Genomic DNA, 21110 nt, shown 5'->3' with positions numbered 1-21110 from the left:
CTTCACATCAAGCTACTGCAACAACCATCCTTCAAACTACTTTCTGTCGGGTATTTGTGTGTGCACACGAGATTAATCTTGGTACTGTTCATGTACCAAGTGACGATGCCTGCAGTTAAATAGACACTGCCTTGGCTGTGACCGGCACTGGCTAACACTTCCAGAGCTAACCTCGTACACAAATAGTACTTAAGAAAGTGGACCGCAGGGTGGCTGATGCGGTGGCTCGACAGGTGAAGCTGCATATACGTAACGTACAATGTGTCGGTTCAGCTCTCACACCTGCGGAAAGTTGTCTCTGCATCCACTTTCACTTCCCTTTACCTTATCATTTCTACAGTTCAATTAAACAACAAATAACTTTCCCCTATGCTACGAGTCCAGTGTTACTACGCTTCAAAAAAAGCATGGCTCGAATAGCATGCACGGCGGTCGGGACTGCGAAAAAGCTTCGTACAATGCAATACTTTAAATAAACTGATCTTGTTACGAGGGCTTGCTGTACCTTGGCCAGGGCCTCGGACCCGACGCGGGCCGTGGCCTGCGCAAAGCGTTCCTTGGCCTTGAGGGCGCGGGTGCGCTCCGCGCGCAGTCGCTCGTCGTCCTTGAGCAGGGCCACCAGCTGCTTGGACTTCTCCCTGACGTTCACCCCCTGGTCCTTGTTGTCCTCCGTGTGCTGGAAGTCCTTCAGCGTCTGGATCGCAAAGATGTTCTCCTTGCACTGCTGGCTCACCTGCAACGTGCAGCAGCGAGAGAAAGAGAGAGAGCAGGGTGCGGAATTCCGTCAGTCCATGCACACTTTGCAGTGCCCTCACAGCAGTGCAACGACTGCAGCTTAAGAAGAAATCTGCAGTTTCTTTTGAAAGACGGAGAATTGGTAGCGATGGCAACCAATGATGAGAACGGAAGTACGGGAGGGAAGCGGGGTGGATAATGGCAATGGCAGGGCAGCTATACTTGCACCTCTGAACCAGTGTTGCTGATTTAGTTTCTTTCCAGCTGAATTTAGGGGTTTCTTGTGCTGCCTAGCGGGAAAGTTTGTTCTCTTGTGGGCAGCTGGTTTCTTAGCTGTTTTCTTGCAATGTTGGCTTCTTCTATGGCAGTATGATTTTTTTTTTTACAATAATTTGTGCTTCATGTGTGGCAAACATGCAGCTTATCCATGCTCCTTTTGGAATTGAGAGAATTATCATCATCATATGAAGATGAAACGAAGGACACTTTTCTGTAACTTTAATCACTGCCCGGTAGCTCACCCTGTTTTACAGTAAGTAATTTTAATTCACAGAAGCCTTATTTTTTAGTTTTGTTTTGCAATACGTTTATGAATTTCAGTCACACAAAAAAGCACTTATAACAACATTGACTATTTGTATATTTTATTCCATTACAAGTGAAAAGAAACAGACCTTTCTGTCCAGTGCAACTTTTTTCTTTCTGGCTGTGTTTTACGTAGATGCAATGAAATGTGTTCTGAACATGACTAGGATAGTTGACTGCATTTACCGAGCTTTTATGGACTTTGGGTGCTTGTACTGGGGGCTTTAGAGTTTCTTGGGATCTTGACTAGAGCAATTTTCTTTTATTTCTAGTCGGCAATGCTGCTCTGAACATGGCAAGATGGGCCATTTGCAAAGGGCATCACAGCAGACAGGCAAAGGATCCTCAAAGAAGATATATAAAATAAAATACCGACCACTAGGCCATCATGTTTACTCAGTAAATACAAAACAACCAGATTCCACAGGTATCCGAGTACAGTACATTATAGCGAGAGAAGTGTTTTGTTACTTTCAAGATACCTTTTGCACCATTGAAGTGCTTAATATTTTCAAACAGCTCAGGGCCAAATCACCAGAAGCCTCAGAGAAGTGTTGCTTTGCAAAATGTGCATTTGACAACCTGAAGTATATGGAAAAGTACCTTCAAAAGTAGTAAATACCAAAGAGAATTATTTAGGCTAAAGTGCTTAGTACTCTTTTGTAAAAGTACTTGTGAAATACCAAAATACTTGCAGAAGTATAATAAAGCAATTTGAGTAGACGAAGACATGTAATACAAGCCTGCATCACCAATACAGCGGTAGCTGTGTAACAGAATACTAGCCTCCAGTGCAATCGGCTCAAGCTCGACTCTCGGGTGAAGTAGGTTATTTTGTTTATAGCCTGTGGCTGTTGACACAGTCAGGCACACAGCCTGCATGCACACTGAGTACTACCGAGTGCTAACCATTAACAGCTATTTGCCACAAAATGAACTTTCGACATACACGATGAACCGCTACAAAAAGTGAATACAGCCAAACCTCGATATAAAGAAGCCATGCATGCAGTCAAAAAAACTCCTTTAAAGTATATATGTCATATGTAAGTCATTAGGTCAAGGTTTCTGTGAAAGAAAGTTCAGTCGAGGATGCATGAGAGTGATGAATCCACTGTCAGGCGATGCTCTATTTCTGTTATATTCCTCATCACAAAAGCTTTGAGGTTCACGCACGTGATCAGCGCAGATTTTATTACTGTCGATGAGGTCATGGGTTAAATTCCCAGCTGCGATGCCTGCATTCTGATGGGTGCGGAATGGAGAGATACTTGTGCAATTCAATGCACGTTGAAGAACCCCGGATGGTTGAGAACAATACGCAGCCCTCTACTACGAGGAGCCTCCTAACCTACACTGTGCAGTTTCTGAAACCTAAACTAAAAAGTAAAAAAGAAAAGGACTTGGCCTACAGCATTGCCAGGCAATGCCGAAAGCCCGCCACACGCCTACGACCTACGGTTACGCAGCCAACAAACACCTGCTCCGGGATACACAGGAAGAAACTCGTGGGATGTGGCAATACAGGTGTTTATCGAGAAACGTACCCAGCGGGACGCATATGCTTTAGCATGCACAAGGCCAGGTCGCAGTGGCAATAGCTCGGTTGTTCCACGCATTTCAAAAGAAACCTTAATTTGTGGTCAACTCCAACTTCTTCTTTTCAAGCACGGGAAAAAAATGCACGAATGCTCACGTTATGTGATGATTTGAACAGCCTCTCGGGCTCTAAAGAAAAGGACGAATTCCAGCAACTTATGGGGCGCGTGATTTTATGACAGGTGTAAGGTATGATTATCAAAGGAAACCTTAACCCTTTGAAGAAATCATGATTGCAAATGCAAGTGTAAAAAAAAAAGCACTAGATGTGAGGGACGAAAAGGACAAAGCAAATGTCGTCCTTCCTGGCACCCTTTTTTTTTTTTTTACTTCTTTAGTGCCCGCTTTTAAAATCACAAATATTTACCAACTCCCCCCAACTTTCGAACTTGGCTTTGTCAAATTAAACTTCAAAAAATTTGAATGTCAAGTTCTCAAAGAAAGTATATGCAACTCTGTAAAGATGCACCAAAAGGCGAGAACTCTTCAAATGGAGAAATTTGCTACCTTATATCTTGCTTGCGCACCTGCTCAGATGCAGTGACTGTGCCTATGTGCTAACAATTAGTTAGTTGTCATTGCTGCTATTTTTCAATAATTCTTACCATCCCCCGCAGGATGTTCCAATTCAGTTTATAAGTATGTGACCCCTTTTTGTATACCTACATCTCTTGTCATTCTTAATTCTTACCTCATTACTGATATGAACAAACCAATGGTTCGAAGTCTGTAGCAATACGCAGCACACCAAAGTGGAAAGAAGCCACACTGAGTAGGCAGGGGGTTCAGTTCCACCTGAACTTCATAGAAGGACGGATTACGAGCGAAGCTGTTTAGGCCGCATACATGGGCTGCATACATTATGAAATCACACATTTCACAACTTCAATTACTGTTGCCTTTTCTTTGCCACCACTGGATATAACTTCCAAAAACAAATCGCCTACACGAATGTGTACATCGTTCCTGAAGGGGGTTATCTATCAAAGATAGCAGGGTGAATCAAATCAGAGAAGCACACAGGGCAGGGGCTTGACAGTTTGAGAGGCGCCCGACGGTCAGCACCTGTCACTGCATTGTCCTCCACTCTGTGTTGCGTCTTTCACACTTCTGTCATCATGATGAAAGCGTACCAGCATACCAACTTGCTGCCCACTTATCGGTCTAAGTTCATCTAGTAACACGTCATTAACAAAGCTAACTTGCGAACCTGTGATGCAACGAACAAAACCGTTAAACCGGTCAATAACCCAGAGGACATATAGACCACAAAAGAAAGGAAAAATCCGCACAATGCAACACACATTTGATAGCCTGTACACACAGTGTCGAAGCAATAAAGATATTCGGTTCTTGGCCACCATGGCCACATTTCAATGTGAGCGAAATGCACAAACATTTGTGTACTGAAGCTCAGATGCCCATTAAAACAACTCCAGGTGGTCAAAATTAGTCCAGAGCCCACCACTGCACCACCACCACCTCATAACCAACTGCACTGTTTCGTAACATTAAAAACCAACAATTTAATTTAATTTAATTTAATTTAACAGTAAAGACAGAACAGGTCGCCGCAACCTTGGGGTGTGATAGCAACCTTGGGGTGTTAAACCTTGATAATGTTAAAACAATGGCTAGCATGTTCCGCAGCTCCGAATTTCGGCTCCATCGAGTGAAACTAACACACATCCAAATTTTGGTACAAGAGCGTTTCCTCAACCCACACTTTCTGAAACGAGACCATTACAGCTGGCAATCGAACCTGCAACCTCGAGCCCAGCAGGGTAAAAGCTACAGTCGCCGCACGACAGGCGCCAGCACTCACCTTCTCGGAGCCAGTCTTGATGAGGTACTCCAGCAGCACCAGCGCCTTGTAGACGTGTCGCCAGTTCTTGCCGTGGTCGTTGAGCCGCTTCCATATCATCTGCATGATCTCGGTGAAGGCCACCACGTTGTACGACAGGTCGGCAATCTCGCCCATCAGGGTCGAGGGCGGCCCCCAGGGGTCGTTGGAGGTCGCCTCGCGCACCTTAACCTGGGCGTCCGAATAGTTCCGCACCACATTCTTCACGTTTCGTCTGAGGCCGTGGACGTTCATCATGAGCACGAAGGAGGCGCAGCACAGAAGCTGCCGGGGGTTGTTCTTGGGCACGGTAGCTGCCTTGGCGGGCGTCAGCTGCTAACACAGGCCAAGCAACTGTGCGCAGCTGCGGGGTCGGTTGCCGGCAGACAACGCGGACTGGCAGAGCAAGCCTCCAACGCGACGATCGGGCTTCGCGTGCGACCGAGCGTAGTGCTGAGTCGCTGGCCGACTCGCGCCTCCGTTGCTGGCGCACCTTCGCAGATTTTTGTTGCTTGCACCGATGATGGGTCCTCGGGTGCGGACTGATGCTGCTGCTTACGACTGAGGAATCGGCACACTTTACGGATGGCAGAGTAGTCCAGAAGACGGCAAGCCCAAAGGGGGCGGACGCGATTTCTGCCGCGTCTTGAAGAAGGCGGCGACGGACGGAGCGTCAACGACGGCTCAAAGTATGGCACACATTAAAATTGGTGGCGCCTGTCTCCAGGTCTTGATGGCAGGGGGTGTGGGGTGGCGCTCGGAACGTTTGCTGGGCAAGAAAAGAATGTAACAAGAAAAATTTCGTTAAGCAAGCTCAACACCATACCATATGGGTTCAAAATAACTGCCGCATTACTTTTCCATTTACTTCAACTACCCCAAAGGTCAAATGACATTATGGAAGGGAGCAGTTACTTTGACAGACTGCATAAAACAATTGGTAGTTCCTGCTTATACAATATCAGCCACGAGAAAAGAATGCAGATAACTATTAATAAACAGATATTAATTGGTGAAATAGAACAGAAAGCATTATATACATTTAACCGTAAGTGCATTTTAATATGTAATACACCGATACACTATATACATTACATGCATAATATAAACATGTATTCCTATGAACATTAAACCACAATACATTTTAATTAAAACAAAGACATATCTCGCGCAATGTTGACGCGTTGCTTATACATGGATCAGTTACATTTTGGCTCAAGATTTAAATATTCAGCCCCTTTCCTCCCAAAGCAGGTTTGACCTTACAACATAAAAAGAAAATTCCATGATTACACAAGCAAATATAGCTACAATAAAGTACAAAACAAGCAAACATATGACTATGTTGATGGCTACAGATGGCTGAATTGTGTTCATTGTTCTTTTCACAGTAACACATCTTTCATCACTGCCAAAGGGGTCAACTGCAATGAAATTTCACTTTGGTTAAATCAGTTATACTCAAGCAATCTTGGCAAAGCTGCAAGGCTGGTAACTGTCCAATTGTCACATTGGTGGCCCTTAAATAGCACCTTAGCAGAGTTGGTGACGGTGACGATTTGCCCAGCAGATGACGCAGACATTTGCGGTTAGTGGAGGGGACACAAATTTCTGTCCGTGGCCTCCAAGATTTTCACTGCCACGTTTAATCTCGGAAGTCGTGCCAAGGAGCATTCACAGTTCTGCACCGTTTCCAGCCTGTGGTAACGGCAACACTTTCCATTTCTCAGCTTTAGTATTAAAAAGCAATTTTTCAAGCTTTTCCCAATGCATCCACTCAGGTTTCAAGCGTCAGAGTTTGCACATCAACATTGTCTGAAACTAAGGTGGTAATGTGGTCCAAAAAAATGGCGCAGTTGGTCTTTGTTACTCGGGCTATTATTAACGAAAAGCACCAACGAATATTTTTTTTTTCAAAATTTTCTTTCACATTGTACACAATTCAGCTATTACAAAAGTATGTGTGGTATTCAGCACTTCATCAATTTTTCAGCGAAAGCCAAACGCTTTTCCAAGACACTGCAATCACTCCGGCCTTGCACAGAGTGCAACACACTATATGGTGGAGGGCCAAACCTCGATGTCTGCACCTCTGCAAGGACCGGCTTTGCTTCCTTGCGCCGCTATCCAGTCTGTCGGTCTGATAAAAAAAGAAGGGGGGAGGGGGCTGCCTGTTATCTATTATGTGCGTCGCATGCATCACTGGCCCTGCCCACTCCTTATTCATCCCCCAATTTTAGCTGAAACATCCTGAATACTCCTGAATACATCCTGAAGCTCCTAAATACTCTAATCAAATCCGGCACGTATGAGTGTTTGAGCGCTCATTGAGATCATGTTCAGTAAGAGCAGGATCCTGCGAATAAGCTTACAGCATCTGGACTAAGTGGAATGGGATTGATGCAAAAATAGCTATCCGTAGTTCTACGAGACCGGAAAGTACAAAAAAGAGAAAACTAATGAAACAGCTCCTATAATGTTTACTTCATGAAGAAACACAAGGGAAGTAGACACGTGCTCAAGACAAGCCCATGTACAAAATACCATGTGCAAATCGTGCAAAAAAAAAATTTGAGAGAGAGTATGGAACAGTGAAAGGTGGATCACTGAACATGAGATACGAAAACACCCCCAGGCGGCATTGTCGCTAAACGTTTCCTGTGAAGTTCCACTTGCAGAAACGACTGAGCTACGTGCGTACATGCTGCAGGGTGTGCTAGCCGCGCACATTTAAAAGAGCTGTCAAATGAGAGCTTACACAGCAACCATGCTTCCCTAAAACCGTAAGAACGAAGCACTCGTTTGTAACACTTTTTCATTTGCATCAATTTTTCCCCCTGTCCCATGCCCCAAAACTATGCAGCACTGCTCTGAAGCCTCGGGCAGGAGTCAGATATGACACAACACCGCGTTGGCTGGTGGCACCATCCTTACTGCCCTCCATTCCCCTCACGCCATTCAAGCTTTCAGTATGCAGAAGATTGGCCATCTTGAATAGAGCACGTTCGGTCCGCAAGCTACCCTTCTTACAGAATTAACCATGTGGACACGAGCACACTGTTTCTTTCTTCAGTGAACATTTTTCACCCACTAACCACTGTTATAAAGTTACCACTGCCTGCAAGACGCCTACGCGTATAGAAACTTTCCAGAATGTTGCCGCCAATTCTGTAGCCATAGGGCCTCGTCTAACCAGGTTGCATGCTTCAAGAGAGCAGTGGCATACGTTCTCTAGCCAACACGAGCACCAGCGACTATGCTGCAAAGTACGATGAGTCATGTATAAGCAGCCGACACTCTTGTCCCGGAGATCAGATTTCGATGACTGACGACTGCGCTCGCCACTATCAGTGGTGCTTTGAGTGTCACTTGTTTCCTTCAGGGCAGCAGTCCGCCAACGAAGTGTTGAGTTTGTGACTCGCAGTTGCGCCACACTGTCTGGCTCTTCACCGTCACCACAACTGAAGTTATGCCATCACCCCATTTTACATAAACAGCTAGTCCTTCCCCTGCAGCACTTTTCACATATATTAAATCAGTTATCTAAAGTCGGCGTTCCACCATTGTCGGACTACTCGATTTTATAACTGTTACCTATCGTGCACATCAAGCTAGTGGAATTACCTCCCCGCATCACTTGCAACTATTTTAAACCTCTGTTAATATAGTAATGTCCCAGTTAGCATTGTTTAGCAAGGAAATAATCGTTGACCTTGTATGTTTTATTTGTTGACTTTTCTGCTACAACGAATATTTGTGATTTTCTTCTCTCATAGCATAAGCATAGCATTGCATAAGCAGGAAGTGCTGAACGTTTCGCGCATTATCCCATATTCACCACTCCCTTCTGTAAATGTCACTCAAGCTCGAAGGCATGCAAAATAACTAAGTGTGCCGGACTCACCTTCTGAAAAAGCACCAATCCTGGACATGGGCTCCCGCAGCAGGTGCCTCCGAAGCAAGATGGTTGGCTGCCTAGCTCGATGTTCCCAGCAGCACTTCGTGCCCGCAAAAGGACACGACTGCACAAATTGGGGGGGGGGGGGATGGGGGGGTGGCACCGCACCTGCACTCACAGTTCGGGCCTGGCGTGGCACTGGATCTCGCGTCCGAAAGCGTCGCAGCCTGGCTTCGAAATTTTGACCGGCGACGAGACGGTGGGGGGGGGAAGGTCACGGATGTGAATGGAGGGGATGAGGGGTCGCCGTCAACTGTACGGCCGGGACAACATGTCACGCGACGACGACCGGGCGGCGACACGGGGGAAGGCGAAGCGTCAGCGACACGAAGCGCAGTGGTAGCCTGGCAGAAAACAACCTGCGTGACACGGTGAAAGGGAGGGTCACAGGAAGCGCATTCCAGACAAAGTCACTTAATAGCATATTCTGTAAGTGCTTTCTGGGTGCTACGGCAGCACTTCAAAGAAGTTCACATGAAACAATAACCAAGTTTTCACTGCAAGCTTAAGTGGGCTCCAATGGTGATGTAAAGCGCCACTAAGGTTATCCGGCACGCTTACTAATGTTATATAAAAGCATACAGGGCCTTAGGTATGTTATATGCAAGCATCTTATGAACACTGCAGTATTTGTCACTTGCAGAAACTCAAACGCAAGAATTACAGGGTCTCTTAAGAGGTGAACAGCGAAAGCCTACTCTTCCTCCTCTTATCATTTGCCTCTTCTATTTCTCCTCCTTCTTTTAGTCATTACTGCTCACTACTAAGCATATTTAGTCATTTGTAATCAATTCTAGTCATTACAAGCCGTCGTTACAGACATGTTGGTCATTTCACAGTCATTAGAAGCAATTTCAGACATTATTAGTCATTACTAAGCATTTTAGTCATTTCTAATCAGTTGTCATCACAAGTTTTCATTAGACATATTGGTCATTACAAGTCATTTCAGTCATTACTGCTCACTAGTAAGCATTTCTAGTCATTTGTAATCAATTGTGCTCATTACAAGCCATCGTTAGACATATTGGTCATTTCATAGTCATCACTACTCATTACTACACATTTCTAATCAATAGTGGCCATTACAAGCCATCGCTAGACATATTGGTCATTTTGGAGTCATTAGTAGTTATTACAAGTCATTAGTAATCATTACTAGTCATTATTAACCTCTACCAATCTCTATTATAATTCACTGTCACTACAATCATTTTTCATTCTTTAATCTGTCTTCACAGGGCGTGATGACGCTTCGGCAGACACTCCGGCGGTCAGGTCTGCTGACACAAACTTCACCATGAGCTTAGAAAGGCTTTCGCCTTAAAAACTAAGGGGTGGTGCCACCTGGTGCTTGTTGTGAAACCTGTCCAAGACAAGACAATCCATCGGCCCCCAATGTGCCGTTTCTATGCGAATTCATCATGTCAAGCTTAGTCACCAGCACTGCTGCACAATTTCTCAGAAATTGGGGGAATTGGGTGAGGGGGGGCTGGCCTTTTATTACTTGTGGTTAAGGTTTACAAGTAGTAGTACAGACTTAATTTATCATTCACATTACCTGTGATTAAAGAAAGTGAGAGTGCAGCCACTATGACAATTTGCACACGAAAAGAAGCGGCAAGTGCCATAGGCTCGACAATGTTAGTTTTCAGAATATGTATGCACTATGTACATTCAGCTCCTCAATTAACATACGCTAACATAGACTACAGTAGCCACAAAAACAATACACACAGAATGTGCAGTAAGAAGAGCACTATTTCTTTCAGCACCTAAGGCCTATCTGTTTGCTTGTACACACTATTCTAACGGTACAGTTAGAATAGTGTACACGGTATATCACACGGTACAGTTTCAAAGCCATCTGGCACTACCTTAATAGCACTGCCACAGCAATCTGAAGCAGCCAGTTTATTATACTGCAAGACATAGGCAAGTTTGGCACAAACTATTTTGGTGCACTTGTGCAAGGTTTGTGCTCCATTTGACCCACATTGGGCAATATGGCAAAAGCTGCGCATCAGATCAGCCAACCAGGAAAGGAACCAACAGTGTGACCTGCTATGTTGGCTCCGCAGCTATGGCATTCTGTTGCCATGCTCGAAGGCGAAGGTTCAATTCCCATATCATTGCAGCCACACTTCAGAAGGCGGGCTGATTGCCAGAATGCCCGCGTAACCGAGCTCTGGATTAAAAAAATACTAGGGCAGTCACAGTCTACCTGTGTGACACTCCTCCACCATGATCATATCATGAGAAGCCAATAAACAAAGACACCAACGACAACATAGGGGCAACATAATTCAATTGGTAAGGACAAGTAATTTCCCCTATGTTGTCCTTGCTATCTTTGTCTGTTGGCTTCTCATGATATGATTAATAAAAATCGGGCTCCTCTGTTAACCCCCTTTCTCGTTCCTCCACCATGATGCATCTTTACTCTGCCTCGTCAACTCCACGCAGTGCGATGAAGGCCAGGGCTCATGTAAGCCAATCGAAACGGAAAGCCAGTGAGGAGGGAGAAGGGCTCGCCCAACGTGCACAACAAATCCTTCCATTCCATTCAGCCAGGTTCGCACAGAGGGCAGCCAATGAAGGAGCACTTCCTCCGATACTCTTTTCCAGCTAGCTCACACAACCCATGGCTTTCGCTGCACTTGCACGGAGTTGGCAAGGCAAAGTACAGGCTCATGTTTCTTCAGAATGCGAAGTCCCATCGATCTCTTGGTCAAACACATATCTGCATGTCTTGCCTATTGTTTGCTGCTAATCCTCCAGTGAGCAATGCTGGCGTAATAAAGGTGTCACAGCAAGACAAGCAGCACACGGTGGAAAAGCCCTCTTCCCGTTCTTGACGGGCCTGTGCAGCCACTTCTCTCCGGCCTTATGCTATCCATACACTTCACTGCACAGCACAGAGTTGGTGAGCTGAAGCACAGTCCATTAATTACAAGAACTTCACTCTCTCACTTAAACTCATATTTCATGACGTAGCTCTACCAGTTCCCAAAGGCGACAAAGATGCTGGACAAAAAAAGCCTGCCTTCACGCGGAAGTAGCCAGCGAGGTATCACTCCAGGACAGCAACAGCTGCAATATTGCATGACAGTTTGACTGTGCGTGTGCCTGTCACACCCAGCTGCTCTCTACGTCACGGATCATGCTGCCTTCTTTTGCAAGAGTACAACTGCTTGCTTGACAACCAGAGCAGTGCCCAACCTCCCCCTCTCCCATCTATGTAGTTCGCTCTCTTCCTCGAGGTCGTGCCACTGATGTTGTGTTGGCATATCGCAATGGTGTAATACTACATTTTCAGAAGCTTCACTCTGAACCATAAGGATGGCCCTACAGTTTACTTTTCGGCTGTTTCACAAGAATGAATTCTGCTGCCCTTCGCATCTGTAATAGAACCACACGGCTATCAGGAGTGACTAGAGAGGTCGCATTCAATGCGCGCTCCATGGACTAGTATCGTATTCATGCACAATGCCCGCTTCGTTTCCGCTTTTCTTTACAACAGCAAAAATCTCATCATATCCCCACGAAAGAAAAACACAAGTCTGTTCATGCCCAATCACTCAAAACAAAGATAATAAGCCTCGCCCGCTGTAGACACTGACATGGTATCAAGGGAGTTAGGTTAAAAAAGGCTACTTTCTTCCCTTCAATAAGAATTGTCAGAAAGCACATTCTACAATGGCAACTAAAGTTGGTTACCACACAACCAGAAAGCGGCATAACCTCCAACACGTTCACTGTGTCAGAACTTCTTTTCCCGATTACTGCACAGAATGGCTCAGTGGGGCATGAAGCATCAAATTCCCCTGGTGCAATGTGACCCACCATTGTGTAAACTTTCCTTTGAAACTTTTTCAAGCTCCAGAAAGGAGGTGTCACGACAAGTCGAATCAGATGCAACAAATAATTTTTTTTTATGTCGACTTATTTCCAGCAAAAATGGCCCTTCGCGCCCCAGGAAAGCCCTGCACAGAATAAATAACTGCCTTGACCCGTGCCACAGTGAACATGTGAAGAGCATAGCGTGTCTGGTAACTGCATCTGCAAACATTGCCTTAGAGCTGAGCGATAACGCTGTAGACTAGTAGAAACATTAAACAGACTCATGCAAAAAATAAATAAAAAGCATGGCAAGCCACAGCGTGAATAACACGCACTTGGTGATATCAGAGCACTTACAGTGCCTGCAGCAAATAACCAGAAGCCATCAAGCTTACGCCCAGCTCAGTCCGAATGACCGCAAAAAGCATACCCGGGCAGATAAACATGTTCGACACACACGCAAAACTACTATCGGGTCGAATAGAAGGGCGCGCCTACCCATTAACAAAGGTACGGGTCGGTGTATATCTATATCGGCGAAGCTGCATTTTTCAATTAGACGTATCTCGATCAACGCTAGGACACGTCTGGTTGTGCTCAAAATGAGATATACGTACTACAAAAGCTGGCGGACAGCTTCAGTCACATCATTTTGCTGCGTCGGGCACCATAAAACGACCGTCGAACACTGAGCATCGCTCGACGAAACGAGGCAGGAGAACGAGGGCCCCGGGCCTCGTAAGCTCCCCTTGCCGCTCGTTTGAACTTAAAAGAAATAAATTGCCGAACAAGAAACTGAGCGAAAGAGCATGGAAAGAGTGGGAAATATATGGCAGCAGAAGCGATAGCGATACTCGAACCTTTCGACACGCCGTCTGCGTCACTTCTCTTTATCGTCTGCTGCAGCAACGCTCGCATTAATGGGAGTCGCGCATACCACGGCCGAACGCGATACGAAACACCGACGTCACAGGCTTCCCGAAAGCTCTGGAAAAAACTTCCTCTCCGATGTCGAATGACTAACGCAACAGCCCTTTGGCACAACCGCACGAGCACCCACAAGGATGCTCTCTACATTTGTAACCTCGCACTACCAGACTGCTGCGGCGGCAGTACTTCGACCTGAGCGAAACCGAATGTCTTGTTTATTTTCTTTTTTTTTTTTTCAGCGGTTAGCGACACACATGGAATCCAATTACGTGACGATGCGCTGTCCGAAACTGCAACCGCGCTGGAGGAGCTCGCAGCCCTAAATGGGTGAACAAAGAGAAAAAAAAAATGGAGTTTTACGTGGCAAAACCACGATCCGATTATGAGGCACATCGTAGTGGGGCACTCCGGAATAACTTGGGCCACCTGGGGTTCTTTAACGTGCACCTAAATCGTACATCACGGGTGTTAAACCGTAAAGTACACGGGCGTTTTCGCATTTCGCCCCCCATCGAAATGCGACCGCCGTGGCAACAAAGAGACGATACAGAATGAGCGATTAATACAACAGAGCAAAAAAAAAAAAAAAAACACCGAGGATCCCGAAACGCGCACCCGTTTGTTTACAGTGCTCAGTCCTCGACATTTTTTTTTTTTCCTAAATCCTGTGAGGTTAACGTGTGCGGCTAACGGCCACCGCAGAGTCGACCCTCGCGAACATATCAGGACGTCAGGTTCATCAGGCGCTGGATTAAGCTAGCCTCCGTGATCGTCTGCATTCGTAGCGTTTTGATAGTGCACAGAAAGAAAAAAAGAAAGGAGAAAAACTGAATAGCGTTACAAACTTTAGTTTATCGGTAGCAGTGGCATTTATTAAAACCCAGTTTCGTCTGCACGATCAGCACTGCAATGTCGCGTTCAGCGAAACGCTACCCTTCGACGTGTCACGCTGCTTTCCTTTGGTTCTTTTTTTTCCTGCTAACGTAGCGAACCGAAGCCCCCTCACGACACCGCCCGCCCGGGGAGTCAACAAGCATCGATTTGACATTCCGACCGCGGTTCGCTAGCTACGACTTCGCGCGGTTCGGTCACCCGCCCTGGGGGAGTTGTTCGTTCCTCCGACAACGTCAGGGGATCCAAGAGAGCGTGTCGGTCGCAGATAACAGCAGCTGCTACGGAGCGCCCTATCCGACCCTGTGGAGTTGTTCACCACCGCGAGGTTAAAAAACGGGCATTCCTCCAAGAGCAATAAACAGGCACGCGGCGTAGCACGGACTGGGGAAAGGAGACACGGAAACAGAAAGGGTACGAGGGACAAGTCACGGCGATTTTTTGCGAGCGGTCCGATATCCGACGTTAGGGGAGGAAAAAGCAAGAAAAGTGCGCGCAACAAAATATTATCGGTCTTTCACGTTCTCCCCTTTGACACACCTGCCAGGTCGACAGATACTACGCCGACGCCGTAGTAGTAGTGGATAGAATGCGGGTGCGCCCGCAACTTGGCTCACGACCCACGGAAGACGCACGCCTACACTCATTGTAATTAGCTTCGGCGCGAGGTGGTTGACTTGGCGGAGTAGGCAGCCAGCCAGCCCAGACACAGAGGGACGCGACTCGTAGCTAGCTGGAGAACGAATCGACCCCGAGCACCTCGGTTTCTCGGAAGCGCCCTGTGCCGCGTCACTTCTCACGGGGTTGCCTCTTCGAAAGTCACACGGCCTTGCTTACACAAGACGCCTCCTTCTGCATGCAAAAGCAACACACAAACAACACAAGCCCACCAACGGGACTCTTTCGGGTGGTATCTAGCCTCCGTCGAGCCAGCCTCCTCCTCTAGCTGAACGACGGCTCTCGGCCACAGAACATTACAAAACTCGGCTGTCGCTTGCGCCCGACATACTAAGGTGGCCGCGAGAACAATCGTCAACGTAGCCGTGCGCCAGGCCGCGCGGCACGGGAAAAGCTCTGGCTGTCATTCGAAGAAGCGAGTCTTTTAAAGGGGCCCCCTGTCGCCGATAGGCCTAGCCGAAACAGCAAACGTCACTCGCGTGGATGGCCAAGGTGAAATGTGACAGGTCGTCAACGAGACGTGAAGAACGTTTGGGGACAACACGAGTCCCCCAAGGGGCTTCCGATCGCGCAACACCCTGGCGTAAGTGGGAAAAATTGAAGCGTAAGCGGAACACAAACTTACATTTGATCAGTTGACCCATCCAGCGGAAGTCGGCTGCGGATGGATCTTTACGCAGGCAAGCAACAAACCGGAAGCCTCCGCCAAAGTGGCCGATGATGATGATAGTAACGACACTTAAAAATTTGTATTTGTCGGCAGTCAATATGCGCAATTTCGCTTGCAGAAATGAGCTATCAGTGATGCTAGCAACCAGAGAACACCTATAGTTGGAGTACATTCAAAACATTGCTTCTAATTTACCTGGAATTCGGACTTGCTAACCGGCGAAAATGTGCACGTCGTCTGCTATCCGGGTCATTTGAATTAGTACTTACTTTTCATAGGTTCTCATTAGCTCAAATATAAGCTCATTTGTTCATACTCGAGATTGCCAAAGCACTCCTTAAAAAGGCTTAGTGCCTTTGTAACGCCGCATGGGGTGGCGCCCTCTAGAGTAAAGGTGTGGCATTTAAAGACTGCGCTTTTGCTGGCTGAAATCGCCAGACCATGCGCCAGCCGGAAAATTGCGTTTTGTACACCACCTATTTGCTCTTGAAATGAAATTCTCTGCCGACTGCAGCGTCATACATGAACTAGTTTCGGCAACAAATTTAAGGCAAAGGCATGTGACTTATTATGTTCGTTATGATTGGTTGGACATGAAGAATATATTAGAGGAAGAGCTCACCATAGCGCCCATATTCTAGGAAACTCTATGGCACCCATGCATTGAAACCGCAAGGGCGCCGCCATGTTGTTATATTGTACAGGCGCGCCGGCGCAAACAGAGATCTGGATCACACAAGTTGAACAGGCAACGCGATCCCCTGTCACAGTCACACATTCGCAGATGCACAGTCAACACATTCCTTCAATGTAGTGGCGCCATCTAGTTCAGGTGAATGGAAACGCATCCTTTCGAACACAGTAATTTGTCCATTCAAATTTTATAAATAGCCATCCAATATTTCTGGATAATATAAAGAATGAAAGTTGCCCATACGTGTTTGCTCCCAAGGCACTTAACACTTGGACAACATTAACTTAGTGCAACCTCAGGACAAGCGTCATATTGAGGTTTGACCATGCGATGAAACAAAACTGCCACAAACATTGTGCGGAAGGGTTTCGATTTATTAGCTCACAGTTGCAGCGGGAATCAAAGATGCAGTCCATCTGGGAAGACCATTTGCATGCGACGCGGGAGTGCCTACTCCAATAGTAAAAACGCGTGCAACATGCATGTTAAATATGACTAGCATCGAAGTTTGTTACATTAAGAACAAGTCTTTTTAATGTACATTAATAAACAACTGAAGCGCTGCACAAAAATTTCCCAGAGGAATCATGTGATCATCATAGATACACTGAATAAATATATAAGAATTTTATAAAACGTTAAATGACATTTAAATTTTATGAGCAGAAATTAACGCATTATGTTGCCGAAAGCAACATGAAAAGTAAGGAGAAACACAACAAAATATTTTATCAAATGTGGTAGAGTCACACTGTAATATGTGCGTCTGAACATTCTATTAAAGAAAAGGCATTATTTTCCTGAGCATTACACCACTCATTTGATAGCGGAAACAATTTGTCAATCACAAAACATTTTTATGTATAAACATAAGGAAATGAAGTCTAGATCAATGTACACCCGGCCACAAAATTTTACGGACCACGAAATCTGAGAAAAAGCTCAATACCTCAGCAGCCTCACAAAGGAGTGTTGCGTTCGCATTTGCAGTCGCTGCTAGTATATGCGAAAAAAATAGTGATGCACTGTTTCAGTGGCTACTTTTACAGGCTGCTCGTAAATTCAACATTTTACGAGATCCCGCGGTACGTAAAATTTTGTAGCCGGGTGTACCTAACTGCTCAATTACAACTTACAGCCGCCTTAAGTCGCCAACAACACAGAGTTCACGTGTTTACAAGACCCTCATTATATAGACCGGCACCTAGTAATACACTTCATATGGGCTCATAGTTAATGGAGAGATCACTTGGACACGTTTTCTTGTGTACACGCATGCAAAGCAGGACAACAGGGGCAGAACACCAGGTGGCGCAGGGTGACAGGCTGAAACAGCTTGAGAAGCTGAAATAATAAGCGCTCTTGACAGCATGTAGATGCAATAATAGTTGAGGCACAGGTTAACATGTCAGGCGTTTTCAACATGGCAAAGATGCAGACAGAGACACAGCATATAGACCCAACGGCACAGAAAGCTTCCTTCTTCATGGTCACATATATTTTTTTTTTTGCACATCATGCACACCTTTTCTCTCACTCCTTTTCCCAACAGCTGTGCAATACCAAGCAAGATTAACATGCCTTCAATGAAAAAAACATGCTAAGACCACTTCGAAACAACTCATTACTAAACTGCTCATAATGTAGCATAAATGGTACAATGAAAATAGCGTAAAAGATTGCATAGCATCAAAGAAGTGCCGGCGCGATTGAACAGCAGCTAGAAAAAGTAAAAAAATTTCATCGTTCGGAAAGTGAAGACGGCACAAAATGCAAGTTTCACAGAAGTGCATAGAAAAACGCGATCCTAATTGTTTTATTTTCAATAACAAAAGCTTTTCTTGCCAGAAAAGTTATATTTGCCACAAGCATGTGGCTCTACAGTTGTGCCGTGACAATGATCCCGACAATAAAGTTGAGTGGGAATAAATTTCTGCAAGAACTTCACCACGCTACTCTCCAAACCCTCCAAATTATTTCATTTTAAACTTTATCTGTTCCGTCTGGATCAAGGTATATACGTGCAAACATATTTGTAAGCTTTAGCTGACTTTTTAAATAACTGCAGTGGAATGATGCACATGCAGCGTAATGTAAATAAAAGCACTTGGTGTGCATGCATTATCTGACTAACGCAATAGCCTATGTATTCCTGCTCAGTTTTCACACAGCAGGCACCTTGTGGCCCACGGCTACATTGCTCGTCTGTTTCGTCCAGAATAAATCAGAGGTATGTGGCCGTCTGCTACACTGCCAGAGGGAACAAGTGTAAATGTTTCCTACTACGAAGCAGTGGCTCCTTCACATCACAATAATTGACAAATACAGTGTGCATCACTGTTCATCGTTACAGTTCCAGATGGCACCACCTTTACTTTCACCCGAGACAATTTCCAGGCTCCACATCGCTGCAGACGACGCATACTTGCGAATATATTCTGCACAACACAGGTGTGCAATGCCCCCAAACATGGCATTAAGCTGCGTATATCGTGAAACAACATTTCTGTGGAAAATTTTATCACGGTGGAGTCTCTTGTTTAGCCAGTAGAGTTCGGTGTATCTAACACTTTTGTTTGCACAACATTTAATGGATTGTGCCCTGTGGGCGACAGGTTTTAAGAGGCGATACCTCTGACATCTCACTCTACTGGTGTGAGACCATCTACCTAACTTTCATACTGTTTCACCCATTAGAGTGAAACTTCTGCGGCCTAAGTAGCAAAACAGGAGAGCAAGCAAGGGTATTCAAAGGCTTGATTTGAGAGACGAGTGCAACGTTTCAGTGTAAACCATTTTTCCCGTGTACAGCAGACTGACAAATTTTAAAAAGAAATGCAGAAAAAAATGTAGGGCAAAGTGTAGGGCAAATTATATTCAAATTATATCCAAATGGGACATTTCCAATATCTTCCACTTGTGACTATGCTAAAGCAATATGTTTTACAAACTAGGAATGCATCGACGTTCCAGTGCACAAGTCAAATGATCAAAATGGTTGATCTTTCGCTAGCTTTAGCTGCATTGGCTAAACAAAAGCAAAGCCTCTTTAAAGCAAGAAAAAATAATGACAGTCATGCATTGCTTCATAAGGCTTGAAATCATTTGAAGTTGAATATCAAGGAAAAAAATTTGTATTTTTTTACCTAACTGATAATTGTTATAGTTGAGCAACTACAAAGGTTTGCAGATGAGCTTAGGGTGTATTACACTGCCCAGTTAGGAACACCACTTCAATTATACTCAGTCAAGCCATTGAAGCATGAGCAGAAGGTGGGAACTAGATGTGGCTTCGTGTACATACACCGCAACCTTGCGATACACAAATGCATTCGACAAGTGGCCTCAGCTTCTGGAAGTACACAGCCTTTTCTATAGTGACTGGAATGTTTGAGGAACATTTAGCTGCACATCGCACCATGCTGCGCATTATGCATACAGAACATCCAGGACTACGATATGCAGATACGGTGGCACACTGCAAGCCAATGCAAACTAAAGAAATGATCTGGCAGAGTTCTCAGCTGTTACACGAGTGGTGTTACACGAGTGGTGATGAACAGCAAGAACCAACAGGACACAGATGGACGTACAAAGACGGGACCTGGCACTGAATTTCAGGCTGGTAGTTTAAATTGGACGATCTTATTTTCGATCTGTGGGTGCTACCACGCTGGGTCGTAACAAGCATTTTCTCATTTTCGTGTGCGCCGACGTTAGGTCAAGCATGCTTGATCGATGCCAAATGCACCTGGACTATTTCTGTGAATACAAAAGCACCGCATTAACCTGTGTTGCTTGTTATGGCTAGAAGGCGCACGCGTTAAGAGCCCCCGATGGAGGCACTACGACACTTCCGCCATTACCCTTGATCAGATGAAGCAGAAAAACAGGAGGTGAAGAAAGACCCCAAAAAAGTATTCCATGTCGTTGATGGAAAATACCAAGTAGATGTTCAGCAATGGTCCTATTTTTCTGTGTCCTTCTGCATTTTGACTGTTTATAGTGCTCGTCATTGTTCACGATGGACCCACTTGCCTGATGGAAAGCACAGTCGAAGCTGTCAGCTTAAGAAAATTACCGAACTAATTAGTAATACATATTCCAAAATCTTTACAGTGCTCACAACATGGACATTGAGAGCACTGAGCATGTATTCTCCTTGAGTCTGTACTGAAAGTACTGCGAAAATTTTGGCGTGCACTACAAAGTTGCCCGTTTTTCTTCTTGCAAGGACCTACAATGAAGCAAAACAGCCTCTGCAAATGAGCTTATTCTACTCTCTAAGCAGCCTTAAGTAGTTCCGGGACAGTGGAGCATCAATGATTATCTACAACCCCTCGTTCACAGCAGCATATGTAGTGCCAACGTCCAGGGCGCCGTCTCCAGAATCAAGGCAAGAAAGTCACAACCTCTAATTGCAGGAACTCTGCGTATTACACAGAATGCACAACCACGACTGGATACACATCAACAGCAATAAAATAATGCATCCAGACGGTTTGAAATATTAAAGCTGAAGTGACAGACTCAAAAGTTCCAGGTCACTCTGATAACCGATACTAGTTCAGGAATAGAAAACTGGGCAACTTGGGTCATGTTCATGACAGATAGTGGAAAAAGGAACAGACGAAAATGGAGTCTCCTGTCTGTTCCTTTCTTGTCATCCGTTTCTGCAGCAGCA

General features: G+C 45.4%; 1 protein-coding gene across 9 annotated transcripts in view; it reads right to left on the bottom strand.

Annotated features, from left to right (window-relative positions):
- The window catches only part of lqf (epsin homolog lqf), a 44971-nt gene extending 29206 nt beyond the window's left edge, over positions 1-15765 (bottom strand). For 6 of the 9 annotated variants that reach the window (XM_055069516.2, XM_055069525.2, XM_055069521.2 and 3 more), the window contains exons 1-4: positions 15688-15765; positions 8667-9079; positions 4745-5531; positions 506-733 (exon numbers count right to left, since the gene is read on the bottom strand). In XM_055069516.2, coding sequence (XP_054925491.1) covers positions 506-733; positions 4745-5020 — 504 coding nt within the window. In that variant the 5' untranslated portion in view covers positions 5021-5531; positions 8667-9079; positions 15688-15765. Of the gene's footprint in view, positions 1-505; positions 734-4744; positions 5532-8666; positions 9080-13180; positions 13318-13423; positions 14720-15687 lie in introns of those variants that run through there. The other 3 variants (XM_055069520.2, XM_055069518.2, XM_055069517.2) reach the window with 3 other exon arrangements.
- Positions 15766-21110: the final 5345 nt, after the last annotated feature.

This window comes from Dermacentor andersoni, chromosome 8, assembly GCF_023375885.2.
Source record: "Dermacentor andersoni chromosome 8, qqDerAnde1_hic_scaffold, whole genome shotgun sequence".
Classification (NCBI taxonomy): domain Eukaryota; kingdom Metazoa; phylum Arthropoda; class Arachnida; order Ixodida; family Ixodidae; genus Dermacentor; species Dermacentor andersoni.
Note: the sequence above shows the minus strand (reverse complement) of the source record. Positions and strands in the feature narration are given on the sequence as shown.